Source organism: Lissotriton helveticus, chromosome 10, assembly GCF_964261635.1.
Source record: "Lissotriton helveticus chromosome 10, aLisHel1.1, whole genome shotgun sequence".
Taxonomy (NCBI): domain Eukaryota; kingdom Metazoa; phylum Chordata; class Amphibia; order Caudata; family Salamandridae; genus Lissotriton; species Lissotriton helveticus.
In genome coordinates, this window is record NC_136071.1 from 204,995,563 (window position 1) to 205,023,167 (window position 27,605).

At 42.7% G+C, this 27,605-nt stretch overlaps 1 protein-coding gene across 5 annotated transcripts in view; it reads right to left on the minus strand.

The window, feature by feature from the left end:
* Positions 1 to 27,605, minus strand: part of CCZ1 (CCZ1 vacuolar protein trafficking and biogenesis associated) — a 249,034-nt gene that overhangs the window by 216,463 nt on the left and 4,966 nt on the right. For 3 of the 5 annotated variants that reach the window (XM_078665156.1, XM_078665159.1, XM_078665154.1), the window contains exons 2-3: positions 26,086 to 26,203; positions 8,765 to 8,861 (exon numbers count right to left, since the gene is read on the minus strand). In XM_078665156.1, coding sequence (XP_078521282.1) covers positions 8,765 to 8,854 — 90 coding nt within the window. In that variant the 5' untranslated portion in view covers positions 8,855 to 8,861; positions 26,086 to 26,203. The remainder of the gene's footprint in view (positions 1 to 8,764; positions 8,862 to 26,085; positions 26,204 to 27,605) is intronic. The other 2 variants (XM_078665158.1, XM_078665155.1) reach the window with 1 other exon arrangement.

A 27,605-nucleotide genomic window follows, 5' to 3' on the forward strand; every position in this document is an offset into this window, starting at 1 on the left:
AGTCTGTCCCTGGCCCAGTGCATTATGGGAACAGGGCAGACCAAACTACCAAGCCAATTCTTTACTGGAAAGGAAACAAGCTTCCGGGGACCGGTTTCTGGCATTGCAGCCGTCTTCGGCCCGGCTTGCTTGAATCCTGATGGTGCAGTGAGCAAGGGACTCATGTCTGAGCATACCCTTCCACACTCATGGTGGCCAAAATAATTTCAAAAGGGGGTGGTGATGGACAGAGCATCTGAATTAAGCAGAACACTCCTACCCAGTCAAAAGATCAGGGCTTGATCCATCACCGTTTTTGATCTCACTACACCATCCCAGTTCAGAACCTGGCTATATGCAAATTAGTCTGTCCCTGGCCCTGTTTCCTTTCCAGTAAAGGATTGGCTTGGTAGTTTGGTCTGCCCTGTTCCCATAATGCACTGGGCCAGGGACAGACTAATTTGCATATAGCCAGGTTCTGAACTGGGATGGTGCAGTGAGCTAAAAAACGGCGATGGATCAAGCCCTGATCTTTTGACTGGGTAGGAGTGTTCTGCCTAATTCAGATACTCTGTCCATCACCACCCCCTTCATGAATCGTTTTGGCCACCACAAGTGTGGAAGGGTATGCTCAGATGCGAGTCCCTTGCTCACTGCACCATCAGGATTCAAGCAAGCCGGGCCGAAGACGGCTGTAATGCCAGAAACCGGTCCCCGGAAGCTTGTTTCCTTTCCAGTAAAGAATTGGCTTGGTAGTTTGGTCTTCCCTGTTCCCATGATGCACTGGGCCAGGGTCAGACTAATTTGCATGTAGCCAGGTTCTGAGCTGGGATGGTGCAGTGAGCTAAAAAACGGTGATGGATCAAGCCCTGATCTTTTGACTGGGTAGGAGTGTTCTGCTTAATTCAGATACTCTGTCCATCACCACCCCCTTCATGAATCGTTTTGGCCACCACAAGTGTGGAAGGGGATGCTCAGATGTGAGTCCCTTGCTCACTGCACCATCAGGATTCAAGCAAGCCGGGCCGAAGACGGCTGTAATGCCAGAAACCGGTCCCCGGAAGATTGTTTCCTTTCCAGTAAAGAATTGGCTTGGTAGTTTGGTCTGCCCTGTTCCCATGATGCACTGGGCCAGGGTCAGATTAATTTGCATGTAGCCAGGTTCTGAGCTGGGATGGTGCAGTGAGCTAAAAAACGGTGATGGATCAAGCCCTGATCTTTTGACTGGGTAGGAGTGTTCTGCTTAATTCAGATACTCTGTCCATCACCACCCCCTTCATGAATCGTTTTGGCCACCACAAGTGTGGAAGGGTATGCTCAGAGGTGAGTCCCTTGCTCACTGCACCATCAGGATTCAAGCAAGCCGGGCCGAAGACGGCTGTAATGCCAGAAACCGGTCCCCGGAAGCTTGTTTCCTTTCCAGTAAAGAATTGGCTTGGTAGTTTGGTCTGCCCTGTTCCCATGGTGCACTGGGCCAGGGTCAGACTAATTTGCATGTAGCCAGGTTCTGAGCTGGGATGGTGCAGTGAGCTAAAAAACGGTGATGGATCAAGCCCGGATCTTTTGACTGGGTAGGAGTGTTCTGCTTAATTCAGATACTCTGTCCATCACCACCCCCTTCATGAATCGATGTTCATATTGGTGCATAAATATATTCGCATATACTGGTGCTGCCGAATTTCCCATTGATGTACCACTTTTTTGCATGTACCAATGATTCTCCCACTTGAAGTAACTGTGCATTAGCGTGAAGTTTAACAGTTCCAATAGAAATATTTTCATGGTCTCCTCGTAGTTCATTTCCAGTAGGGCCATTTCTACTGCCTCTATACCCAGTTGGTGTGGTACAGACGTGTATAACACTTGGACATCAATGCTGCACATTATTACTTGTTCTTCCTGTTCTAGATCGATGGCTGCCAGTTTATTCAGGAAATCAGTGGGGTCTTTAATGAGCTAACCCATTGTGATGACAAAGGGCTGAAGGTATCTATCCAAAAGTTTCGCCACAGGTTCGTGTAAGCTTCCACACGTGGACACAATAGGTCTGCAGGGCGGTTTTATAGATTCTTTATGTATTTATGAGACAGTCTTGAAACAATCAATGGAGCGAGTCACCACCCGCGACAGAAAAGCATTGTTACTTGTGTAAGCAAGTTTTCCACCTCTAGTCCACAATTCAAAAATATTACCAAGAAGCATTGGCTTCTTTGGCAAGCGGAGTTGGATTTTAAAGACATCTTCATTGAAATGCCTGTCTTCGCATTTTCCCGAGGGAGGAACTTGGGGGAAATTATTAAACAAGCCCCCACTGAAGGACCAGCTAGGAAATTCAAGGGCACCGTCCCCTGTAGAAATTGTGGCAATTGCAACAACATCTTACAAGGCAACACCATTACACACCCAATGAGGGGCAACAAAATTAGCCTACAAGTGAATGCGACATGTGACACAACGAACATCATCTATATGACTAAATGCCCTTGTGGTAAGGCATACATAGGCCAGACGGAAAGGAAACTAAAGGTGAGACTTAATGAACACAAGAGTAACATCAGGACTGGAGCTCTTAAATCAGTAGTGGCTTCCCACTACATTGATGCTAACCATCAAATTAATCAAATTAAAGCATGCATTTTGGAGGTTGTGGAAAAACGTGATGATAGAGACAATAAGAAAACCCTATTGAAACGAGAGAACTATTGGGAATTCCATTTGCAGACCCTCAAACCGAGAGGGATGAATGAAAGGACTGAATTTGGCTGTTATCTATGATTGAAGTAATAACTATATTATTTTTGTGTAACATAGGCAGCAGAGCGCAACAGACGTTGTGGCTTACAGTTTAATTGTTTCTTATGCTTTTAAGCATCACCAGGTGGCCACAGTGCCCATTTCTCATTTTATGCACCCCATGTGAACATGGATGCAATACACGCCATTCAACACTAACTCTTTATTCAGACTGGTAGTGAACACAAGCACATTATTCAACTCTGTCCCTTTAATTTGTTTCAAGCACGTAGCGTCACATGTTAGAACCACCCCCCTTTTTATACGTCACACACCGCATACAGCGCGGAGAACCATGGCGGATGCATTGAATCGAGTCTAAGCTCACTCTACATTGAATTAGCGGTAAGTTACTATTTGCCTGAGCGCGATGTTGTGTTAAAGCGCACATCGTGCACCGTTTGAATTTCACGGCGATTAGCAGCGCCTTTTGAGTTTAAAGTCTAACACACTCGGGACCCCGTTTAGGTTCATTTGAGTTCGAGCACACTCCATCGCATACCATGAGACGAATGCTATAAATGCCACTTCGTTCTAGATTTTAATAATGAGCATGTTTATTTATTTTCTTTCAATCCCACACGGTGATATTTATGGTATACTAGCGCGTAATTGCACCTTAGTGGGTGTTTGAGCACACATTTGAAATGGGCTACCATAGCGGCACTATATAAGCTATTAATACTCAGAGGTAGTCATTCGGTACAGAATCCCATTACTTCGTTTATACTTACAGATTTCCCTGACGAAGGCTTATGCCGAAATGCATTGGAAATTGATACATGGGAATAACTAATGGATGAATGTAAAGTGTTCATATTAATGAAGGAGTATGAAAACATTGCAACTATGAATAATCCATGAGTTTGGATCTCACAGAAAAGTATGAATAAAATACTTTAAGATATTGAGAAACATTGCAAAACTTTATTGAAAAACATTGGCTGTTGAAATGACATCGCCCATATCTGTGCCCTAGGAGACACCCACACATCCTGTGTCGGTGCAACCTCGGTTTATTTGATTTCTACTCCTAAGCAGGGAGTAATCCTAAGGAGCACGAACTACAGTGAACTATACATTGATAAAAACCAGCAGTGCACAGCTACATCATAGAATTTAATCACATTAAGCCCAGTGCTTTGCTACTCCAGCACCACCAGCACATAGGTGGAAGCTTAAGAATATATGTGCAAGTCAACAAGCTTGAAGCAATTTCCAAGGTTGCTCCTGTCCACGAACTGTAGTCCAAACCATACCAAAAAAGAAAAAAGTACAAAGACCCTCATATACAAATCCTAAGAGTTCCTTCTAAACTGCAGTTTACCTGTCATCATACCAGAGGACACTTTAAGGGTCCATACAGACTCATAAGAAGTCCACTAGCACTGACAACAGTGAAATAGCACCAGGAGTTGCGTATTATCATCAAATGCAAGGGAATGTCTTTGCTAGTAGTGCCACAAGGGCAACTATTATGGCAACTGCTCCGCCATCTTTGCATTCACTCTATTGCCTAGAGGTTGGAAGGTAGCCATGAAAGACTCTAGGGCGGAATAAACATTGAGGGCATGATGTTAGGAAGGGTTTGCAAGCAGCCACAAAAGGCATTGTAAAAAAGATTAATTCTCATAAAATACACCAGAAAACACACTAGAACTGGGCTTTCATAGTGCCACGGTGTCAGCGACCACAGCATTCAGTCTAGTTTTTGACCACGACATAGCTACCTCACATGAAAAAGAAGCATTAAGTGATATGTAGCCAGAACATGATTCGCCACTGAGAATGGAAGGAGAACCTAAAAGAACCCCCCCCCCCCACTGTGGGAGATGGACCTCCTAAAACACACAAGATGATGGACGGAATGTTGCACAATGGCAAAATATTCACCCCCAGTCACAGATCTGGGTTCAATCCATCGTTATTTTGCTCACCAAGCCACCCTAGTTCAGACATGGCCATATGCAAATCAGTCTTGACCCTGAGCCTCATGGGAACAGTCCAGACCCAACTGCCAAGCCATGTCTTCCCTGGACCGGAATCAAGCATCCTAGGACCGGTTTCTGGCTATCAGCCGTCTTCAGCCAGGATAGCTTGACTCCAGTGGCTTAGTGAGCACGGGACCCACGTCTGGGCATACCCTTCCCACATAGGGCGAACAGCAAAACACACAAGATGATGGACGGAATGTTGCACAATGGCATATGGACCTCCTTTCAGATATTTTGTGCCAAGTGACCAAAGAATACAGTTACTGCTGCACAAAAGAAGGATGGAGGCTGAAGAAAGAAGGGCTTTGGGAGATCGGTGTGCTATCCAATTTGTGTCATGTCAATGCCCCAATAAACCTAAACAAATGCCTGTGTCTAATTTGACCTCACAAATACAGCTATTAGGTCCCAGATCATTTAAGCAGAGCACTGAAAATGTAGCAGAGACAACCCTGGATTTGTTCATAGAGAGCAGATAGAGCTCTGCCAAACCTATACTTGCAGTACCCACTTTCATGTGACCGATTCACTTAACAAGTAAGTAGCTGACAACAGCGAGAACCTAATCGAGCTAATAAATACTGTGCATATTTCAATTAGGGCAAGCTAAGAGTATTTGATAGCCCTATAGAAGAGCATGGACCCGAGACTTCCTGGATCAAAAAGTCACTCCAATAGGAGTACAAGAACTGCACCTGTGCTGGAAAAACAAATTGACAATCTGATCAACACAGACATTCCGGACCAAATCGATCACACAAACTAAATCCAAAAATGCTTCTGAGCCACCCAGTGTAGCATTTCCCATAAGAAACTCTGGCATGCTTCTGGAACAATACTTAGCCGTTTAAACAGCCCTACTGAAATTCTGCACAGAGTTGAAAGCACTATAACGCACAAAAGAGAAGACAGGAATTTTTATCTTTTTATTGTAGAAAGGTACGGAAAAATAAATTATTACTATTTTCTTGTGTTCATCTTCTCTTGATAGGTCTTACCAGTGAACTGGTGCAGAACTATGGCACATTAAGTACCTGTGATGTAAAAGATAGGTAAACACAGAGCCAAAACGCCTGTGAAAATGCGAGTATGTCAAATATGCGGAAATTCAAGGATTGATTATAAATATTTGGTGTCACAAAAACAGTCAGTGGAATTGAAGTGTTGCAGCTTTGAAAAACCAAACGAACTGTCAGAATCGTGTACCCAAGGTTTGAAACATGAATGACTTGTATAGACAAAGTATCCAAGTACTGTCATTAGTCAAACTATAGAAATTGCTCTTAAAATATTGTCATGTTACTCGTTCGGAAACAGGTTACCCCTAATATACAAGTCCAGTCAGAATACATCACAACAAATATAGGGTGAATACAGATCAAATGATAGTAATTTACATATATTTAAAAAGCAGGTACACAATTTTACAGAAAATCTGTAATAAAAATCAATAAGGCATAAATCAGAACTCAAACAGCTTTTGTAAGGTATCTTCAGAATCATTATATAATGACTAATGAGAGGACCACATTTACAGATCCATTGGGCAGCAAGGGAAATCACACCATAAGAAACCCTTCAACTATTTACAACACTAAGACTTCCTAGCCAGGGCCTTTATTAAGCAAAACTTCTACTGTTATCAAGTTATTTGCCCACTTGCGTTCTCACAGGCTTAGGTCTGTAACTAAACTGCTGCTTCTAGGGGCCAGAATAACCTGCTTGGTTACCTGATAACGCAAGAACCTCATTATGTTTTTGAAATCTGAATGTTGGACAAGTCGAGCATTATGTCTACCATGCCATATCCTGTGCTTGTCCAGTATAATCAAGTTATTTGATTCACGAAAAGTAGCCTTTCAAAAAACTGTCATTTCTGAGGAACCTTATACACTGTGAGGATGCTGAAAAGCACAAGTCTGTAAAATGTCAATAAATAACTAAATTATTTATAACATTATCTGCAATTAAAAGACAGTATGTAGTCACTGAGAGAGTTCATCATTATAAATTCAGAAGGTCCTTTCCTCCATTTCTAAAGGATGAAAATCCTACTACAAGCATTTCTATCCAATTACGTGGTTACTACATCGGTTTTTGGAAGTGGCTCATGTGGCACTACAGATAAATTAGCTTAAATACTGCACTGGTATGTATGCTTCAACATTTTGTACTTTCAAAACTCTCTGGTCCGTGCCAGTTAACAAAATTACTTTTGGAAGCTCAACAGCTTGCAATTCCAGAGGTCTTGCTAAATTGTCAACACTGTAAAAGAAACACAAATTTATTTTACTTCATGTGGCAGGGTGCATTTATTCAAACTGGAATCCAAGGTATGTGAACAATGGATAAGGCTTCCCTGGAAATCTGTAAACAGAGCTTTATTTACAATCCCTCCCTAGTCTATACCTAAAACCGAATACAAAAAAACATGCAATTAAATGGTGAGAACTCAAAGAAATATTTAGAGATGGAAGCATATCAGAGTGGAACAAAAGGCAGCAAATTTTAGGAAGTGATGGTCTAGACAAATGCTTATACTAACCTTCTTCATTAAAACTTTTCAAATGTTTCGCTAACCTCTTATGTTACTTTATATGTAAAATGTGACACGCTTTGACCTACTTCATAATTCTACTAATAAGCAAAGAATTGTGATGGTACTGTAGGTATTCAGGAATGAGTTCATACAAATGACAAACTAAAGTACATTTCAGAGAGGCCAATGCATAAGCTGTCGCTAAGATCAGAATATGCTTTCATGACCTTTTCTATCTGAATATATATATATATATATATATATATATATAATTTAATTTAATTGCGTGTTTATATAGCGCTAGGAATCGACTCCCGGAGGAGTATCTCCACGCTTCGACCGCTGGGGAACCCGTCCTGGCTCACCCTGAGAGATGGTCCCAGATGGGTATCTCTAAGGTGCGACCAAGCATCCCCGGCGATCTGGGGGGCCGTTGTGAAGATGAGGCAAGCTGATGCCCAGAGTTGCCGCGTGTGGTCTCTGACTAGAGTAGGCACCGAGGCGAGAATTATCGAGTTCGCTGACCCTGGTCCACGACCCTGCCGCGTCGGGAATCGAACCCTGGTCCCGGGCAGTTCTCTGCTTACGGGTCTGCCGCCTCTAACCAGTGAGCCACACTTCTCCACGCTATATATACTGTGATCATTTAAGCAGTACCGACTGCCCCTGCCAGCATTATTAGGAGTTAACTGTCGATCCCCCTTCCATAACCATACAGTGAGCTTCTGATTCAGACAAGCTGCATAAGGAGGGGAATGTTCTACAAACACACTATAATGCCAAAACTAATAGAGTGACAGCACATGAACCCCTGCTCTTCTTCTCAACCACAATCTCCATCCCCGTTTCAGGCTCTCTTCCCAGTACCTGCCTTCCACACCCATCGATCTATGTCCAAAAACCACTTTGTGCCACTATCCCCTCTACCAACCATGCTGCACTGCTTACTTAAGATTAGTTTCTGTACGCGTTTCCTCTCATCTAACCCAGTCCTTCTCTCAAACCTGATTTCTCTGTCACCTCACCCGGATACATCTCTATCTGCTCACCTTCGCTGCCTCACTCTTCCTTATACCCATGCACCATTCTCTCTTACTGAACTAAGCTGAAGGCTGAAGCCATTATTGGGTTTCGGTGTGGCCAAATAAAAGTAAATATTGCATTATTTTTGAACGGCTAAGCCAAGGTTTAATTTGTACTGCTTTACATTTCAGATCACTACGGTCTAGGGATTCAGCGTTTCACCAAAACAACAAGACGTGTGAGGATTTCCTTCCAGTTACATTTTGATTTTGTTAGCTACACTGCTTGGCAAAAGTAGCTCAGTAGTGAAAGTATATGCGTTGGCGGGTATTTTTCCATCAAACAATCAAACGTAATGTGATTTTTCATTTCAGTTTTAGAACATCAACAAAACACCAACAGACAAGTGATTGTGTAGGAGGAAATCAGAACTCACCTCCCCTTCCTTCGGACCAAACGTTGGATTGTAAATAAAAAAATTCAGTAACGAAGGAGCTTTCTGTTTTTCTTGTGCTGCTGTTGCCATCCTAGGACTGAACAAAGACAATGGTGTTTCCAAAGATTCCATGCTAGATAAAATTAAACCTATTTTACTTATTAATACACTGTGTCAAATTATTTCAGATAATAAAACTTTAAAGTGACATGTTTCTAGATTACATTTTGTTTCCATCCTGGTCATGTGGATCAGAAATAAGAACAAGCAACATGCAGGCTCATTCTTAAGTGTGAGTAAACTAAACTGTTGCAAAACATAGACTTGTTCTTAGATAATACAAATTTCCTTGGCTGCAGACCACAAGTGGAAGGGGACAGTATAAGGGGACTTGCAATAGCAAACATCATCACACGTTTTCAGGAGTAGTCTTAGATAGATGGGGGCACAAAGTGATTACGCTCACAAAATGCTTATAGTCTGATCTGTGGACTATACTTACCAGATAGCTAACAATAAATCTGTGTTTTTTTCTAAAAACAAATTTGTATTGGACTAGAAACAAATAACAGCAGCACTTTCAATTGTACAATATATATCAAGGCACTTAAATCACATTTTATCCAATCAAACGGGACATTAAGTGTCAAGAATGACAAAAGCAAATAATGTAAAATATGTTGGAAATCACCACTGCAAGTCAAAATATGTGCATGTTAACGAAAAGTCAAGTGATCATTGAAATGACATTCACCAAGAGAGGTAAAATAGGCATAGAAAGGTAAACAAATGCAAAGTAAGCAAACAAACACCCAGACCCACCTCCCCTCTCCTGTGGCATGTATTCCCCCTCACTTCCCCCTACCCGCACCAATGAGAAGATAAGGAATCTTTGTTAGTTATTGTTATTGTTATATTTATTTTATTTATTTTAATTTATTTTTTTTATTTTTTTTTGGTAACAAAAAGAGTCATGTGTCAGAAAGCACAGCATGGTAGGAACGAAACCCAATAACGGAATATGTTAATAATTCAGGGGAGCCGCAATCACAGCTGGGGACTTAAATACCAGACCACGGAGAACCTAAGAGGAAGAGCGCAGTCAAGGGGATATTTAGTCAGAGGTCTCATCTGCGCCCTCAGCTTCATCTTCTCGTGCCAGAACTACATCCCATGCCCTCACTTGTTCAAAGGGGCGGGCTTCACGAAGTAGAGCAATACCTCCCAAGGTGGCCCATCGTATAACGTCTGCCTGCCAACTTTCAATCCGCAGGCCCTCAGTGTTTTACCATAGAATAGTGATTTTAAGCTTAGCCAACACCAAGGCTAGGGCAATAAAAGCGGCTAGTGACTCTATATTTAGCAGGGCAAGGGTAGATGCCCAGGAGACAAAAACAGGGAGGGGGGAGGAGCCATAGCACGGTCAGTGGCCACCGCTAATCCGCTAATGGAAGGTTAAGTGTGGGCATCCCCATAGCATATGGAAGATGTCCCCCAAAGCAACTATACAGTGCGGGCAGTCGGGTGACGTCTGGGGAAAATATATACAAAGCTTCAAAGGAGGAGGAATAATCAATAGAGGACACTGAAATGGATTAGCTTAAAGTGAGCATTGCAGGAAATTTTGGGTGCCACTTCACACATACTGGCCCAATCCCCATCTGAAATGGGGGCTTCCAGGTCTTCCTCCCAATGATCCGCAGCACCGCAAGGGGGGGGAACAAGCATCATCTGTCGGGGCCACAGAGGCCCAAGACAAGGCGACAGATATTGAAGGTGTCACAAAGAATGCAGCAGCTAGGGAGGGGTTTGGGTTCTACTCCGCTCTGGCCCCAAATCGTATGTATAGCTGCTGTCAAGGTACCATATGGTAGAAATTGTCTCACTGGAATATTATAGTCCGTACATAAGTCATCAAATGGGCACAGCACGTCATAAGCATACAACGAACCCACTGTGTCCCACCCCATTATCTCCCACTCCCTATAATTGTGTGAGCAACACCCGTTGCGCCAAGTTCAGGGAATATGTCGATTGCATGCGCACCCTAGTAAAAACGCGCATCCAACATACCAGGAGGACTGTTAAGTCATTACAACCTATATGGATGGCTCGTCTCGAGTTAAGCATCACTGTGCAAAGCTTCTTTGAAATAGGGGGTTCTGGTAAGCATAACAATCCCGCGGCGTCCCGTCTACGTGACCGTGCACCACTCCAGTTGGGCTGCTAAGTAGTATAGATAAATGTTAGGGGTATTCATCCCCCCCCCCCATCCATTGTCACATGCTACAATTTAGTTAAGGCCACATGTCGCTGACTCTTGTTCTAAATAAGGTCAATAAGGGTAGAGTCTAACTCCCAGAATGTGGTCTGCGGAATCACCACCAGAGGGAGCACTGTGAAGAAATATAGGAGGCGAGGTAAAGCCACCATCATAGCCACCGCTATGCCGCCCTCCACAGATAAGGGTAAGGTCTTCGAGAACCCCATGCTCTGACGCATAGCAGTGACTGCTCTACCTACAGTGCCCTCTGGGAGATCAGGAAGAGATCAGGTAGACTCACACCCCTAAATAGTGCATTACAGTCGGCTCCCAACATATTCCTCTCAAATCCGGGGGCGTCTCCCCATCGTCGCGCATCAAGAACAGGTTGGTGTGCAGCCAGTTCACCTTGAGGCCGGAGGCCTCTCCAAAGACCAAATGGAGACAAGCTGCACTCGCTGGCTCTGTGTACAGATTGTGAAGGAAGAGTACCATGTCATCTGCATAGAGGGAGATAAAATGTGTTGTCCCACGGACATGAACACCCAAAAAGGGCAGGCCACTGCGTGCCCTACACATCAACAGCTCCATAGTGAGGGCAAAAAGCAACGGGGATAGTGGGCAAAACTGTCAGGTACCCTGGCCTACCCTACATTGGTCAGAGTTTGTGCGTCCAGTGCGTATCCTGGCCACAGGAACCGTATATAATAAAAAGATCCAGGCCACAAACCAAGGCCCAAGTGCATCTGAAGCATGACAGCACGGAGATAGCTTCAATCGAAGCTATACTATGTCCAAAACATGAACCCCACTCATCTCAAGAGTTTAGTGCTCTCTCTGAGAATTGCCAGAAACCGCCTGATCTTGAGGGTCGTACAACGACCAGAAATAAACTCTGACTGTTCAGGGTGGATCAACCCAGCCAGCCATGTGAGGAAGAAGGCAGTGTGCGAGCACACCGCTAAGAATGTTGTAATCCACGTTTAGCATGGACAGGGGTCGATATGCAGGCAAGTCAGTCGCAGGTTTCCTTGGTTTAAGGAGAGGGACAATTAGGGCTGCACACAACGTGGAGGGCGGATCCCAGACAGTAAGAGTGTGCTTGTACAACTCTGCTAGGCGGACGCCAAGAATATCAAGGTATGTGGCTTAAAACTCCACCGGTATGCCATCTGTTCCTGGGACCTTCCCTTGGGCCATGTGTTGGATCTCAGCCCTGATCTCCCTTCTCAGTGATGTCTCCCCCAAATGCCTCCACTTCCTCTCGGGTCAGCTCACTTTCGGGCAGAGCCGCAAGCCATTCAGTAACTGTGCAATCTCGTGGAGTTGGATGAGCAGCATATAAACTTGAGTGTACAGGAGAGTATTGTTTGGGGTGAGCAATTCCAGGATCGGCAACCCGCAACGGTAGGGGTTGGCGAACCAGGCCAGCAATGGGTCAGATCTGTCCCCTTCAGTGTGTGTCATGACCATATAAGCCTTGTGATCGAAGCAGCCGAGGCACTCTACATGCTCCACCACTCTCTCCTGAGCATCCAGCAGTTCTTGCTGCTGTTCCGGGTGGTCTGTGCGCCGATGCTTCAAATCCCTAAGCGTTTGTTATGCTCTAACAATATCATGGAAGAGGGACTTCCGGATTCCCGCAAATTCAGACAAGCAGCGCTCCCTGATGACCACCTAAAAAGGCTTCCCACTTTATAAGTGAGGAGGTAACAGTATCAGCATAACATCAAAGTAGTTTTGAGTTCCCTCGCGGATCAAATCACGAAACATGGGGTCCTCTAAGCTCACTGCCTTCAGCCGCCAGCTAGGAATGACGTGTTCCTCCCCATTTGAGTGACATCAATAGGGGGTTGTGATCGGAGATAGTGTGGGTGGGATATTCAATGGAGGATATAGCCCTGAGCATGTCCGGGGAGCGAAGAAAGATGGACAGCCTAAGGTGCTGGCTGAATAGAGATGTGTATCCAGCAGGTATCGCTCTATAGTATTAGAAAGAGAACTCCGATGTGAGAGTGTAATCTGCAGGTCAAGGTTATGAATCTTGGGCACCTTGCTCCATGGGTTAATGTGTTTATTGTGGAGGTCCTCGTGTAGCCTACAGTCCAGAAGTTTCAAAACTTGTAAAATTATGCACCAGTAAAAAATATCTATATTTAACCTGCATGTTATTAGTTTAAATCCTTGCAGGGCGACTTCAAATCTTGTGTCTTTGAAGGTTGATAATATGAACACCATTGAACTGGGTAGTAATTAACACCTTTTGTTAAGTGTCAAAAAACAACTGCATTTTTTATTGTTTGCTATATAAAATAGGATCATCATTTTAATTATATATGGACTTAAATGAAAAAATAAGCATAGTTCAAACAGTCCCTTTAGCACTGCCACCAGTTTAACACAATATATCATGTAGTCAGTAGTCATTTTATATTGTTTGCCACTGTTTAAGACAGAATGCAACATATTTTGAAATGCATTCTATTATGCTTTTTTGTTCTTCTAGTGTCATCAAATAGTAGTCTTCACTTTATTTTTTTTTAACCTTTTTTCAAAGAGACGGAGAAATTTGAATAATTACAAATCTAATTAGTTTTCTCTTAATCAACTTGTGAAGGGATCCTTCTGAGTGCATCATTGTTAACCAATGCATCCCAGAGGAAATGTGTGACATTCACCTGCGCCATTTGACTTCTGAAGCTTCCTTCTGAAGGGTACACAACTCTGACGAACACATTACTTGTTCTCCTTCACATATGGCAACAATAGAGAGTTAGTTGTCTCATTTTCACATCTCTCTTAGAGATAGCTTTTAGCCCTTTGGGGAAAATATCAATACTTACACTGGACTTCAAGTTTGCTTGCCAGTGGTTAGCTTTCTTGTCAGTCCTATTTGTTTGCTTCTCATTCAATGGATTTCCTTTTTTTCCTTGTGTTTCTCCATCCCTTGGAGCATAGTTTCTTTACCATCATTTGACTGGATGATTTGTGTCCAACTGCTTATAGTCAAAGAATTACTGTTGCTTTTTTTTATTTCAGCACTCATGACATGTGTTCATATTTTCTCTAGTGTGCTGCCAACCCGCCCCCCCCCCCAAATCTAAATCCTTAGCTTTCTATGCTGCTCCCGTCTAATTTTCTTTTGTGACACTCCTTTCTTTAGCTCTAGCCTGCGACAGCACATTTTTATTTATAAAGTTTTATATAGCGCGAACAAGATCCCCGAGGGATATCAGAGCGCTTTACAATAGGATGGGAGGAAGGACATAAAAGCAAAATCGACATCAAGTAGTAGTAAAAACACAGGAATGATCGCATATGCAGGGACAGTTGCACAAAAAAAAACCATAACAAATGATAGTCCAATGGAAGTAAGAGCGATGTCGGCAAGCAGGTGCGCCTAGCCCAATTAGGGTAAGAATTTATTCATAAAGAATTTTTTGGCTTCCAATTTGAATGCCGTCGTTGAAGAGATTCGGAGTACTTCAGGTGGAAGAGAGTTCAATAGCTTTGGGGCAGAGCCGGAAAAGGCTATGTGACAGGTTCTCTTTTTCCTAAAGATGAGTGGTTTCAAGAGGAAAGTCTTGGCGCTTCTTGAGGATCTTGCACCACAACAAGAGAGCTCCAGTTTTTGCGCCAGGTACATGGCAGTATTGAAGTGAAGGGCTTTGTGCGCCAGAACGACAATCTTTAACTGAATACGTGCTTCATAAGGCAACAATTTGAGAGATTTTAGGACTGGGGAAATGTGCTCGTTTGGCTTAGTGCCTGTAACCAGTCTAGCCGCTGTATTCAGTGATGCTCTTAGTGGAGCCAGGGAGTGTTTGGGAAGGTATTTAAAAAACGTATTAACCTGAACGATTTTTCTCTGATGCCTAATCATATATGAAGATACCTGCTATTTTTATAAATTGGTGTTGATTTCCTTCTTGAGAAGTGGGTCTCATTTATTTAGTGACCATTGTGTGGATTTTCAGATATCTTGTACTCTGTGATAATTCTAAGGCCTCGATGACACTACCCCCTAACCACAGCAAGCCCCTGTCCTCTCATAAGGGAAATCCTGGACTCATCAAACGATATACCTCATTTTGATATATCAGATAAAGAGCCAGCTTCCTACACATATGATCACAGAGAGGACACCCTACTGCCATAGCCTGCATAGGAAATCAGATTGCCAACATAAAAGTTAAACTACTAACAAAATAAAAAGGACCTGCAGAGCTAATCAAAGCTGTCAACATAACCCGCAATATAAAAATACATGTCTGTCTCACACATATTCATTCAGCACACAGCTAAGCACTGCAACCTATAACATGATAACCACATGTATGACATGGATACACTGCCTCCATAGGTTCAAAGCGAAGACCTTCCTCTACCAACCACACACCCACTTGTTGTAGCATGCTACCCATGAAGACAAGCTCTTCAGCATCCTACGCGGGGGTAGTAAGCACATCACCAATACAATAACACAATATTACAACATACAGTACAAGATGCAAGCTCACCACACTTGAGTCCCATTATACTTCTCATCATCAGCAGGATTGATTGTGTCATGTCCAAAATCAAAGAAAAGGTTAAAGACGTACTAAATGATGACCTGCACTTTGTGAAGGCGCTCGTTGTGTCACCAATGTCTCACCACAGGAACACCATTCTTACTGCACATAGTTTCCAGTCCCATAAGTGTGCAACATGCAAAACACATGCACACAATCCCACCCATCACACCACGCATTGGGGACGCCCGATTCGGCCTCGCCACATTGCTGCCACAGTGGCCTGCTGCCGCCAACGTCATCATCCGTGCCAGGAGGCGCTTTAAAAACCACTGCTGGCTCCCGCAGCGCGGGCACCCATTTTCTGCCTCGCCGCATTGCTGCCACACCGGGAAAGCTCCCAAGCGGCCTGCTGCTGCCACCAACATCATCATCCGCACCAAGAGGCGCTTAAAAAACATTGCGGGCTCCCGCAGTGCGGGATGCCCGTTTTCATACACTCTTGCTTGCGAGAGATATTGTATATAACAACAGTCTTGCTGTCCATCCATTGCTTAACATTTTTTGGCTTCATTGTCACTCTTAATGGCTGCCTTCTAATTAGCTAGCCAGTGCAGGTTACACTTCTTCTTTCAGCTGGAGAATGGACCAAGTACTGATTGCTTCACCTTGATTGCCTTCTTTCTGCTGTTCACGTGGATATTGAGGCACTCATTTTATTTTTTCTTCTTCCCTGTCATCCTTGTGGAACCTCTTGTAGCTATGTTTTACTATGCCACACACTTCAAAACAGCCCTTTTCTCCTTTGAAATGGATGTTTGGGACAACAGATGTTATCTGCTTTTATTGTGAAAACGGATGTTATATGCTTTTAAATGTATTTTCACTAAGACATGGGCACAGTTGTTTTCTTTATGTAATAAACATATTTTGCAAAAAATCTTATTTTTTGTTTTTAAGCATAGGGAGATTAATTGATTTGCTCAAATTCACATGGGTGTTATACCGACCATAATAAGCATTGGCCAATCCAATATGTCTCGCCTTGAGACTATTGGCTCTGCCATTGCCTTTTGTTAATGCTGTACTGCATGGGCATTGCCAACTTTGAAAAAGATTTGTAGTGATGCTGTATAGCAGTATGACTACTGTGCAGCATGGCTACATATAATATTTAAAAAAAGACTAAGATGCATCCAGCTCTAATGTACTTTAAAAATAAAAAAAGTGCATTAGCCCTGGCTGCGTCATAGCGCTTTTTCAAATTCGTTTTTGCCTCACTGTAAAGCATCTGCTCTGCTGTACAGCACTGCAACAAAACATTGCCAAAGCCAATAGCTTTCTTAGGCGAGACCAATTGGTTTTGCCAATGCTTGTTTCATTCTTCTTCCTTTATTTTGGCTTATTTGAACAATAAAAGGTATAAGAAAAAAACATTGTTTTAAAAAATGAAATAAAACCATACAGATTCACAAAAAAGAAAGAAGACATACACAATTACAATACAGTTTCAATAAAAGCTTAAAATCCTCTATACAGTTCTTTGGCATGGATAAACTCCAATAAAATTAATATGAATGCTAAAACAATTACCCAAACCCAAGAAATAAAATTCTCTAAAATCTAAAAGTCAGACCAATTCTATATACAATCAATGTAATGAGAGCTTTAACAATGTAAAAAGAGCCCAGACTCGTAAATCCAAAAACAACTCGGACTGTGCAAAGTGGCCGCTGGGCAAAGAGAGATCTTGCATCTTGTTTCCATTTGGCTTTAATGCATTCGTTCTAATGCACCATATTAAGGGCAAGTAGCTTGAGATTAATAAAAAAACAATACAATGTCTAGTATTTGTTTTGCATATTCTCATGGCATTTGATCGATCAGTAAAGCCAAGAAGACGGCATAGATGAATGATCCAATATGATCATTGGTTTGCATAAGCTTTAAAAAAATAATAAGGCACGTTCGTCATTTTAAACTACCTGGCAGCCCATTTGACAAATGTTGGATGAGTTTTAATTTTTATTCCAAAAACAAGTAAAGGGGGCCAATGGTAGAATCCCCAATCTAAATTTTATGTAAAGTGCACGTGAAGATGAGTTGGTGACAAACTTCATAAATGACTCAAAGTCTGGTACACATTTGAACAACAGGTAGGAATCTACAAGGCTGCCCGAAGAAAGAGCCGAGATTTTGGCTCCTAGGACAAAGTCCCAGTAACACATTTTTACCTTTTCACATGCATCTCGCAACAATGCAGTAAGATGTAACCAATAATGATTCAAGCCAAGCTTTAGTAACCATGTGTTTAATGTGTAGTAGCCAGGGAATTTAGCTATCTGATTGGCCAGATAATACATCCCTGACCAAATACCAATAGGGAACCAAATCCTCAGTTTCACAAGGCTTAATCCAGTATTGGATGGGCCTCAATGCATGCAGCAATGTCTGAAACTGATCTAAGGTTTAGATCAAATCTTATTGGCAGGGCTGAGGCACTAGTGGGAAGTCTCAGAAGAGCCTTTATGAAGGCATTTTTTAAGAATGTCAAGGTTGCAATGATCCCACAAATCTGCCCTATACAAGGCTGCCACACAGGCTTGGATCTTATAGATCTCAAAAGGGGGTGAGATAGCAAAAGCAGATGCCCTCATAGACAAGCTTATGATGGAACTATTTCTTTGTCTTAGTGCCCATAGATTTTTCTCTATCTGGGGTAACCATCTGTGGGAGTCATTCATTCTCGCACCCAAACAGTCAAATTCATAAACCCTGGCAAGCGTCTTGCCCTCTAGAGATACTTTGCCCTTTTTTTTGTGGGCACTAAAAAACATGTATTTTGTTTTATTGCTATTAATTTCTAGTCCATGGGCCTTGCAAAAAAGACAACATTTTCCCAAAAGAATAGATAAGGCCTGTACAGTTTTGGAGAGGAGCAAAGTGTCATCTGCTGAAAGAAGGCTCCGTATTTTACGCAAACCATTTTCACTGTCTAAAAGATAGAAGATACATCCATTTATGTATAAGAGAAAAGGCCTAGGGGCCAGGAAGCACCCTTGGTGGACGCCTCTTCTAATGGAAATAGCCTCCATCAGTTACCCACCTGCCCACCACCTAACCCTTTCAAATTTTCAGTATACAGGGTCCTTATCAGAGACAGCAAACTCATGGGGACCACTACCCTTCCCAGAACCTCCTAAAGTTTTGCCCTTGGGACTACATCAAACGCAGCGTAGATGTCCACGAAAGCTACAAATAACGACCCCTGGTCTATATCTACTGTCTTACATTGTATAGGGAGAAACAGAAAGATGTGATCAACTGTACTTATGTTGGGTCTAAATCCCGTCTGGAAATGTGATAGCACTCGTCACAAGGATATCCAACCCCGCTGTCTAGTTATCCGCATGCGCGCTAGCGGTTTTCCTGCTGTACGCGGCGGTTTTGAAAAACCCGCGTTACATGACGAGCTCAGCTCGTCATGAGTGCACGGCAGGTTATGCTCATGACAAGCTGAGCTCGTCATGAGCGCGGAAGGGGTTAAAATTGGCATGCTGTGAATTTTTTGTATATATCAATCAAGTTTATAGGACTGTAGTTTTCAGGGGCCAATTTATCACCCTTTTTAAATATTTGGATAAATTCTGATCCTTTCCAGAAACTCGGGATAGCCGCTTCTGCCATTAAAGCATTCAACAGAGAATTTACATAGGGACCTCAGATCTGAGGCTCAAATCTAAATAAATCAGCTGGAATTTTGTCTATGCCAGGGGCTTTCCCAGGTCTCTGGACCTGGATTGCAGCGTAAGTTTCCCCTAGGGAAAATTACATTAAATCTTCACCAGAAAATTCAATGGAGGCAGATGTTAAAGCACCTAATTTACCTACATATCGTCCATATTTATCTGCAAAGAGAACTGAAAAGACTTGACCCAGTCCCCCGGTGGTATATGACAGTCAGGGCAGACTGAGTCAAGGTTCAAAAACACTTTATTCGAATAACGTCATATCCATAAAAGCAGACATTAGTCTTTACGCCCATTGTGTGTAACCAAATGGCAAAAATGCTTAGTGTCCCTGTGTTTTGATGCATCCAACAGGGTTTCCCAAATTCTAACCCCCCCTCCCCCCCCCCACTGGGCTTTAATAATTTTAATAGCCTTAGCATTTCCATCTTGCTTCAATCATCTCTTTTCTTTGATTGGTTTTAGGGCATTCACCAAATCCTTTTTTGCTTTTTTACAAGAATTATTGAACCATTCATTTATTCTCAGTTTTCGGGGAGCTCTATGGGTATTTAAATCTTTCACTAACATTTTCCCAACTTGGGGAAGAAACGTTCATAAAGAGTCACAACCTGGGAGGGGTCAGGGTTTGATGTGCTAAAACTCGTAATTCGTCAGAGACAACTCTGTAAATCTTGTCTGACCTCTTCCGATTTGGATACAACCTCACATTGCGTTTGTTGTTAGTTAACACAGTAGGGTTATATGCTGCAAATGTATCTGATCACTCTGTGTCCCTTATACTGTTCATTTTCCAATCAGGAAGTGAACTCCATCACAGCGGTCTATGACTACCAAATCTACTATTTCATGCCATATCCGTACATACATTAAGATAAAATCAATATTACTTTTACAGCTACCCCTCTCAATGTTGGTTTGGCCCTAGTGTCTGAAATAATCAGGCCGATGTCCTGTCTCTAAACTGGGTAAACTGAAATGCGGTTAGCACAGATATGTGGTTGGGGCAACAGGACACAGTACCTTTAGTGTAGGTTTCTGAAAAATAGAATTCTTAACGTAACTGCACTTGCACTGTCCTTACATGCTTGTCACTTGGAATCCACTTCTTGAAAGTAGGTATTCTCTATAAACCATGCAGTGGTACAACAAACTCTTGGTCTGTGCTTTTTACTTGTTTTGAGGGTCACTACTGGGTAATGTGCCAATGGCCTACAGAGCTCTTTCTTGTGACTGAAGCCATTTCACAAGCTATTTTATGTTCCACCCATTGGCTTGAACTCGAGTGGAAAAGCAAGCTAAAGAACGATGATAAATTCAACCCAGATCTGTGACTTGGGGGGAGTGTCCGAAAAGTTTCAGCGCTCCGTTCATCATCTCCTTGTGTTTGCTTTGTTTCCCCTAAGTTGGCAAGGTATGCCCAGACATGGGTCACTTGCTCTCTTTGCCACTGGATTCAAGCTAGCCTGGCTGATGAGGGGCGTTACACCAAGATACAGTCCCAAGATGCTTGTATCCGGTACAGGGAAGACCTGGCTTGGCAGTTCGGGCTGGACTCTTCCCATGAGGCACAAGGTCAAGACTGCTTTGCATATAGCTGGGTCTGAACTTGAAACGAGGTATTCTCTATAAACCATGCAGTGGTACATCAAACTCTTGGTCTGCCTTTTAACTTGTTTTGAGGGTCACTACTGGGTAATGTGCCAATGGGCTACGAAGCTCTTTCTTGTGAATGAAGCCATTTCACAAGCTATTTTATGTTGCACCCATTGGCTTGATCCAGGTAACATGCGAAGGTTCGTGAACATACTGTTGCAAGCTTTTTTACAACAAGGTCTGAGATTGGTTGGGCACACCACTCCAGCAAAGAAGCACAACTCTTGCTAGTCGAGGCGCTATGTTTCACGACTATGGAGTACTTCAAAGAAGGGAGGATGAAATGGAAGCTTCAAGCAGTGGAGGTGAAAGTATGGCTATTAGTCACCGAGTGTCAGAAAGTTATATTTGTTATTGCTTAAGTGAAGAGCTTGAGTTTGGCTGAGACACTACGAGGAGGTTTTATTAGTGAGAAACGAATGCATTTATTATTTTTAATGAGTTGTCGAGACCAGGAAGAGTGGTGAAATTTTAAACATTAGATTCGCTTGCACGTATTGGCGGATGGAATATTAAAGCATGTTCAATTGTCATTTTCAGTTTTTCCTGACGAAGGGCCCTAGAGGCCCGAAATGCATTGGATGTTAATAAACTGCTACTGATGAATCAGGCTCTAATCGTGTTCTTGAAGAGAGGTTCGGATGGCCCAGCAGGAGCATTAGAAACTTGGGAAATGGCGGTTCCTTGCATGCAGATCAGAATTATTTCAAGCAAAAAAGTGGATTATGAATCCAGTGCAAAATGCGTTGAAAAAACTTTGAAGTCATAAATATGGTGACATTTTTTTGCAAATGCAATTCAAAAGGCTGTACCAATGGTTAGGGGCAGAAGGTTGTCCCAAATTGTTGTTGTGTACTTCATAGCAGTACCATTGTTAACTTCATCCTACCTACTCAAAATGCATGTATGATGAACGATGGCGCTCTCACCATTTGTACTTTCCACCTGGCAGAAAGCTTCCCATTGTTTTGGATGGCCAATGTGAGTGAGTACAGAGGTCACCCAAGGACCCATTGCTTCTGGATGTGATAGATCACCCAACAGAGCAGAATTAACCAATGAGGAAGGAGATGTGGTCTAGCGATTGCGTTAACAGCAACTATTACTTTAAAGCACTAACAGGAAGTGTCATACGTGGTTTGTGCAAAAGACATGGTAACACAAAATTGAAAACTCTAGTTTTGAAACAGACAGGCACCTTTTTGCACATAGCAAATCAAAACAAATATTTTTGGCAGTCCTCTTGCACAAATTGTGTGATCCTCTGCATGTAAATTCACTTTCCATCATAATGGTTCATTTCATGCCAAATGGTAGTATATTTATAATGGCTACACACAATCATTAAGCAAAATATAAGTTAATATAATTAATGGTAACATCAATAATAGACAATTCTTCTACAAAAACTTAAACCCTACCTGCTGACAGGAACATAAAACTTTATTATAATAATTATTTCCGCATTGTACATTACATATTGTATTCTTTATATATGCCTAAATAGGAATAGGTGCTACAATTCCCCACTTCAATTGTACTTATTGTATGGCCCTGAGAGGAATGAAAGGTTAAGCTGCCACTCCCAGAATTTAAATAAGTGATTTGCAGTTCTGATATGGGTTTGAAGTAACTAGGACATGTTTACACGAACACACATTACACAATAGCACTATTAGATGTGTCCAAAATTCACATAATTTGCTTTCATGTATTTGTGCAAATTTCTGCTAAAATGATGCAGTTACACAAAATTACATGTTATTTAGCGATGCCGCACAGGTGGAGGATGCTGTATTGCATTTCTAAAAACCATTGGCAGAGCCAATAAGTCCCAAAGGCGAGACCTACTGGTTTGCCAATGCATGGTTTTGCTGATGTTGTTCCTTATCAGCAAGTAAGCATTTTGTTTGTTTTTCATTATGCCAATGTGGAGCAGCATCGGCAAAAACACTGGTAAAGCAAAAAGATAAGATAATGAAATTAAAAAGGCGAGACATTTTGACTTTGCCAATGATTGTTAATATTTAGATGCTGCCACTAGCTGAGTTACCTAAGGTGGGTTTTCATATATTAATACTAGGGACACCAAGTGAGAGCCTAAATTGAAGAAAATATAGAAAACAGTATCTTGAACTGTTTAGTTCAAATTCAGTGATAGATGCATAAAATTATGCTTGCTTTTAATTAGGCTAAGAAAGAAATACAGATGTGGATCATCGTCCTACCGAACTCGGCTATTCTGCTAGCATGCTTTGGCAGTTCCCACTGTTGCCGCTGCAGCAACAATTATGAGCCTTGTCTTCTGGAAGGAAAGGGGCAGTTTCTGGTTTGTCAAATTTGTGAAGTGGAAACGGTTGGCAGCTTCCAGTTTGCTAAAAATATTCTACCACATCTTTCAATCAAGGCAATCTCTGACCTGGGCTGTAATACGTTATATGCTTGATTATAAAGCTCTATGTTTATGGGTTGCCGAGAGCATGCAAGGAATTGGTCAGCGAGGAGAGGGTCAAACATAACTAAAGCCAACATACCGCATCTCCTTTATAGGCTACTGGTGCTAGCAAGAGACAAATTCAAGGCTCTCACAAAGGTTCACTGGGCCAAGATGGGCAAAGGGCCTCTGCATGCTGAACTAGTCTATCCAGATTCTGGAAACGTGGCCTGTAAGTGGTCTACAGTGCACTGGTGTTTCTGAACCCCGAGCTCTGTAATATGGATTTTTCTAAATAAAAAAAGCATAAAATAAAATTCCAGTGTACTAAAACAGGCTTGAATTTCCTTGTGGTCCAAAATGTAATGCCCATAACAACTCTTTGCTAAATTTGTTCCAGGATAAAACAAACATTAAAAATGCAATAGGTCTAGCCTTTTATTAAGTTAAAGCCATTTGCTTTGCTATACAATACCAATAGCAAAGTAAATGGCTTTAACTTAACCAAAGGCGAGACCTGTTGCATTTTCAATGGTGTATGATCGATTGAAGGTATTAATTTCATAAATACTGCTCCCGGTAATATAATTCCTGAGTCTGTAGTAAATCTAGTCATGATGCAAAGGCATCCTCACCAGCAACAGAACAAGCGCTTATGTCCTGCCTACTTCATCGGGCACTAAATCTTCTCTGGCTGCTTGCTTTTCCACATTAAGGCTAGTCATAAGAACAGTGTAATGGCGCCACTCCTCTTCAATAATGTTGTTCATTTAGAAAGAACGTTTGCAGCCGTTAATGTGTGTAACAAGGAGCCGGGTAGGTTAGGCTGCCAGAGAGCCACTCTGCCTGCAAGGCAAGGGAGCAGGAAGATCACAGGCTCTGCTGCTGCACAGGCGAGTAAGGTCACGGGGCCTGTGCCGGGCTCTGCCTGCCTGAAGCTTGGTCATGGGGAGCAGTCAACATTTGACCCTGCTCCGTGAGTTGTTTCCCGACTGTTTCTTATGATGCCTGGAAACATATGCCTGAGGCTATGATGAACCTAAGGGAAGGCAAGGTACATTTTTTTTTATTTAAACCAACCAAAGATATTAATAGGGACTTGTTTTTGTAGGGTCCTTCTCAGCATAATTCCACTTGCTTCATCTTGCAGCACACGCTCTAGTAATACACTGGGTACCAGTCGTGCTTGGCGCCTTTTGCCCCCCCCAATTCTACACTCCTCAGTGTTGAACAGGTATGTCTGCGCCACATTGCTAACACTCATACCTGGTCGAAAATCGCATAGGTCCTTGGCTTTGGAAATAATCACTAAATCAATCAGACTAGGAATAAAACACTCCGGCTCCGATTTATAGAAACACTACAAATTACTATTTTCAAAATAATTCACCCCCCCTCTCTGAGTCCTCTGCTCCCAGTCATCCAGCTGGAATACAACAGGACTGCAGCCCGGGCCTCGCCTGTGAACACAACTGGTGGTTAATGCTTGGAAGAAGAGGCCTCCCGGGGACCGATGCCCCTGAAGCAGTGCTCCGGGGCCCAGGTCTGTGCACTGAGCAGCTGCAGCCCCGGCTCTCCCCGTGCATTCTGGGACTTGTAGTCCTGTTCGCCTCAGTACAGCTCCCCCGGGGTTCTGCACAGACACAGACGACGCGTCATATCCGGGCGTCCCTCTCCGGGTTCACGCCGCAGATGGTGCAGCCAATCAGCGCTCTGGACTCCGTCGCTTCTGGGTCGCGGGCGGCAGAGCAGCCACAGGGACACTTCTGATGGGGCCTGTCACCGCACCGGAAGTGCTTCAGAGGATCTTCAAGGAGACCTGAAGCAGATCCGCAGGACACCCGGACAGATCATGGCGACGCTGCCCGGTGAGGGGAGGAGGGTTGAGGGGGCTGAGAGTCTGGACAGAGGGGACACGGAGTGCAGGGAGGGAGGACAAGGGCAGGGCGACAAGATGTACCAAAAAAACAAGCATTGGCAGTGCCACAAGCTCTGGCTTTAGAGGAGTGGGGCCTAGTAATGTAAAGCATTGCAAGTAGACAGAGTGAGCCTGGACAGGTATTGATGTGGAAACAGAACTGTGGAATAATATTGCCGCAGGCCTCAAGGTGAGGCGAAAGTTACACTGGCAAGCCTGAGAAAAAGAACAGAACGTACCTAGTGATCCAGGACACTTGATTAGCATTATAATGTCCTGTTTGTGCCCCTGAAATGTCAAGCTCAAGCATCTGCATAAATAAACAAGCGCTCCGCCATGACGCCGAGTTTTCTGTTTTTCTGCTGTCCCACTTGGACGGCCTCGGCCTGCTGGCGTAAAAGGTTTAATATCTTCTTTATGGGGCCATCTGTTTCGCCCCATAAAGATAACAAACCTTTTACGCCAGCAGTAAGTCAGGGCAGCCAGTCCAAGAGGGATGGCTCTAAAAAAGAAAAGAGTACATCACTGTAAGCTCTTTTCCAATGGCTGGCCACCATTTAGCATGAACGGTGAAGCCAGCCAATGGAAAAGAGGGGCGGGGATTAAACCCTGCCAGTGAAAGCTACCCAAAAACATAAAATCTCGCCAGCGAGACTGCGCATGTGCGCAGCCTACGCTAGCCGAGACCTAAAAAATCTGTTTTATCACTCTAGGAATTATTTAGGGAATACATAAAACATGAATGTATAAGTTCAGCACAACCAAGTACCACTTAAAAGGTTCTCACCACACTACCGTCAGCCTTTGTTACTGCAACTTGAGTGCAAGGGGGACTTCAATCCGTGACGACTTGTGCCAGGTCTGGTGGCCATGAGGCACAATTCATGCCAATCACAGCCCGAGTACTGCAGGAGGACAGAAGAGAAAGTACAAGATATTTTATATGAAGGAGAAGTAACTACTGGAAAAGTAAAAGGTTACTTACCTGTGACCACTGACTTGCAGTGTTAGGTTTAGTAGCATGTGATGTGTACAACGCTGCCTTCTAGTGCTGGATCTAGAATATTACAATATATTTTTGTATTTGAAGCCTTTTGCTTTAAGGTAAAGTGACAGAAAGGCGCAATACGGTGGAGCTAGGAAACAGATGCCACTGTTCTGTAATTAGAAATCATACTGATCTATATCATTGCTTGGTACTAGATACTAATTAATAAAGTCTCACATTTTAGAAAAACGCCCTGAAGTACACTCGCGTAAGATCTGGGTAGTAAAAACATAACACTATTTTTCAATTAACTCATATGACTTTATAACTGCAAAACTATAAGTGGTTAGATGACTACAATAGAAACAATATTTTCTCAGGTCAAATAGGACAAAAAAAAGGTCAAGACCTGTTTACCAATAATCAATCATTAAGGTGGCCAGAAAAATGAATGGGCAAATCTGCTGAAACTGAAACCAATCTATACCAATACCTCAATTCTAGGATTTAGATCAGCTGCTATGGCTAATGTATTATTACGTCTCACAAGTATGAGCTAGGACAAGCAATTGAGTGACTTCACCCTGCAGATGAGTGACAAACGGGTGAGCTAATATAGCAGTCCTTGCAAATTTGCTGGCCAACTGGATCCTTTGATTATGTATAAACCAACATTTCCTCTCTACAAAGGTCCATGCCCTGAAATTCACCCTGAAAGTCCCATATCTGACGCGCAACTCATTAGGTAATATAAAAAGTTGATACAATAAAATCCTGAGGATGATTTCCTCTAGCCTAAAGACACCCGCATGAAGAGAAAACGAACTGCTATTTATCAAGCTCTTACACTTGGCAAGATGCCTCTTTGCTAGAACAACATGGAAGCCATTTGCTGATTTTGAGTCAATTTAAACAAAACACTTTTTCTGGGAACACTCAGATACGCTTTAGACAAATCCAGCAGGAAAAAATAAACAGTCAAAGGCAGCATCTTTTTACCTTCCCACACAGTGTGAAATAATCCTCAGTAAAATGAAATCATTAATGTGCTACAGCAGTGGTTCTTAACCTATGGTCAGGAGACCCCTGGGGGTTCACAAAGCCTTCTGAGAGGCTCTGCACCTGCTTATAAAATAGAATATTACCTGATTAATGGTGTATATACAAAAAAAAGCAAAATCTACAACTGAAAATTTTAAAACGTCCTGTAAATGTGAAGGAATTTGAAATTGGACACAACAAATTAAGTTGGTATCCTCATATTAGTTTATGGGAGGAGTGCAAGTGAATTAAACACAATGTAGTATGGACGATCTGTT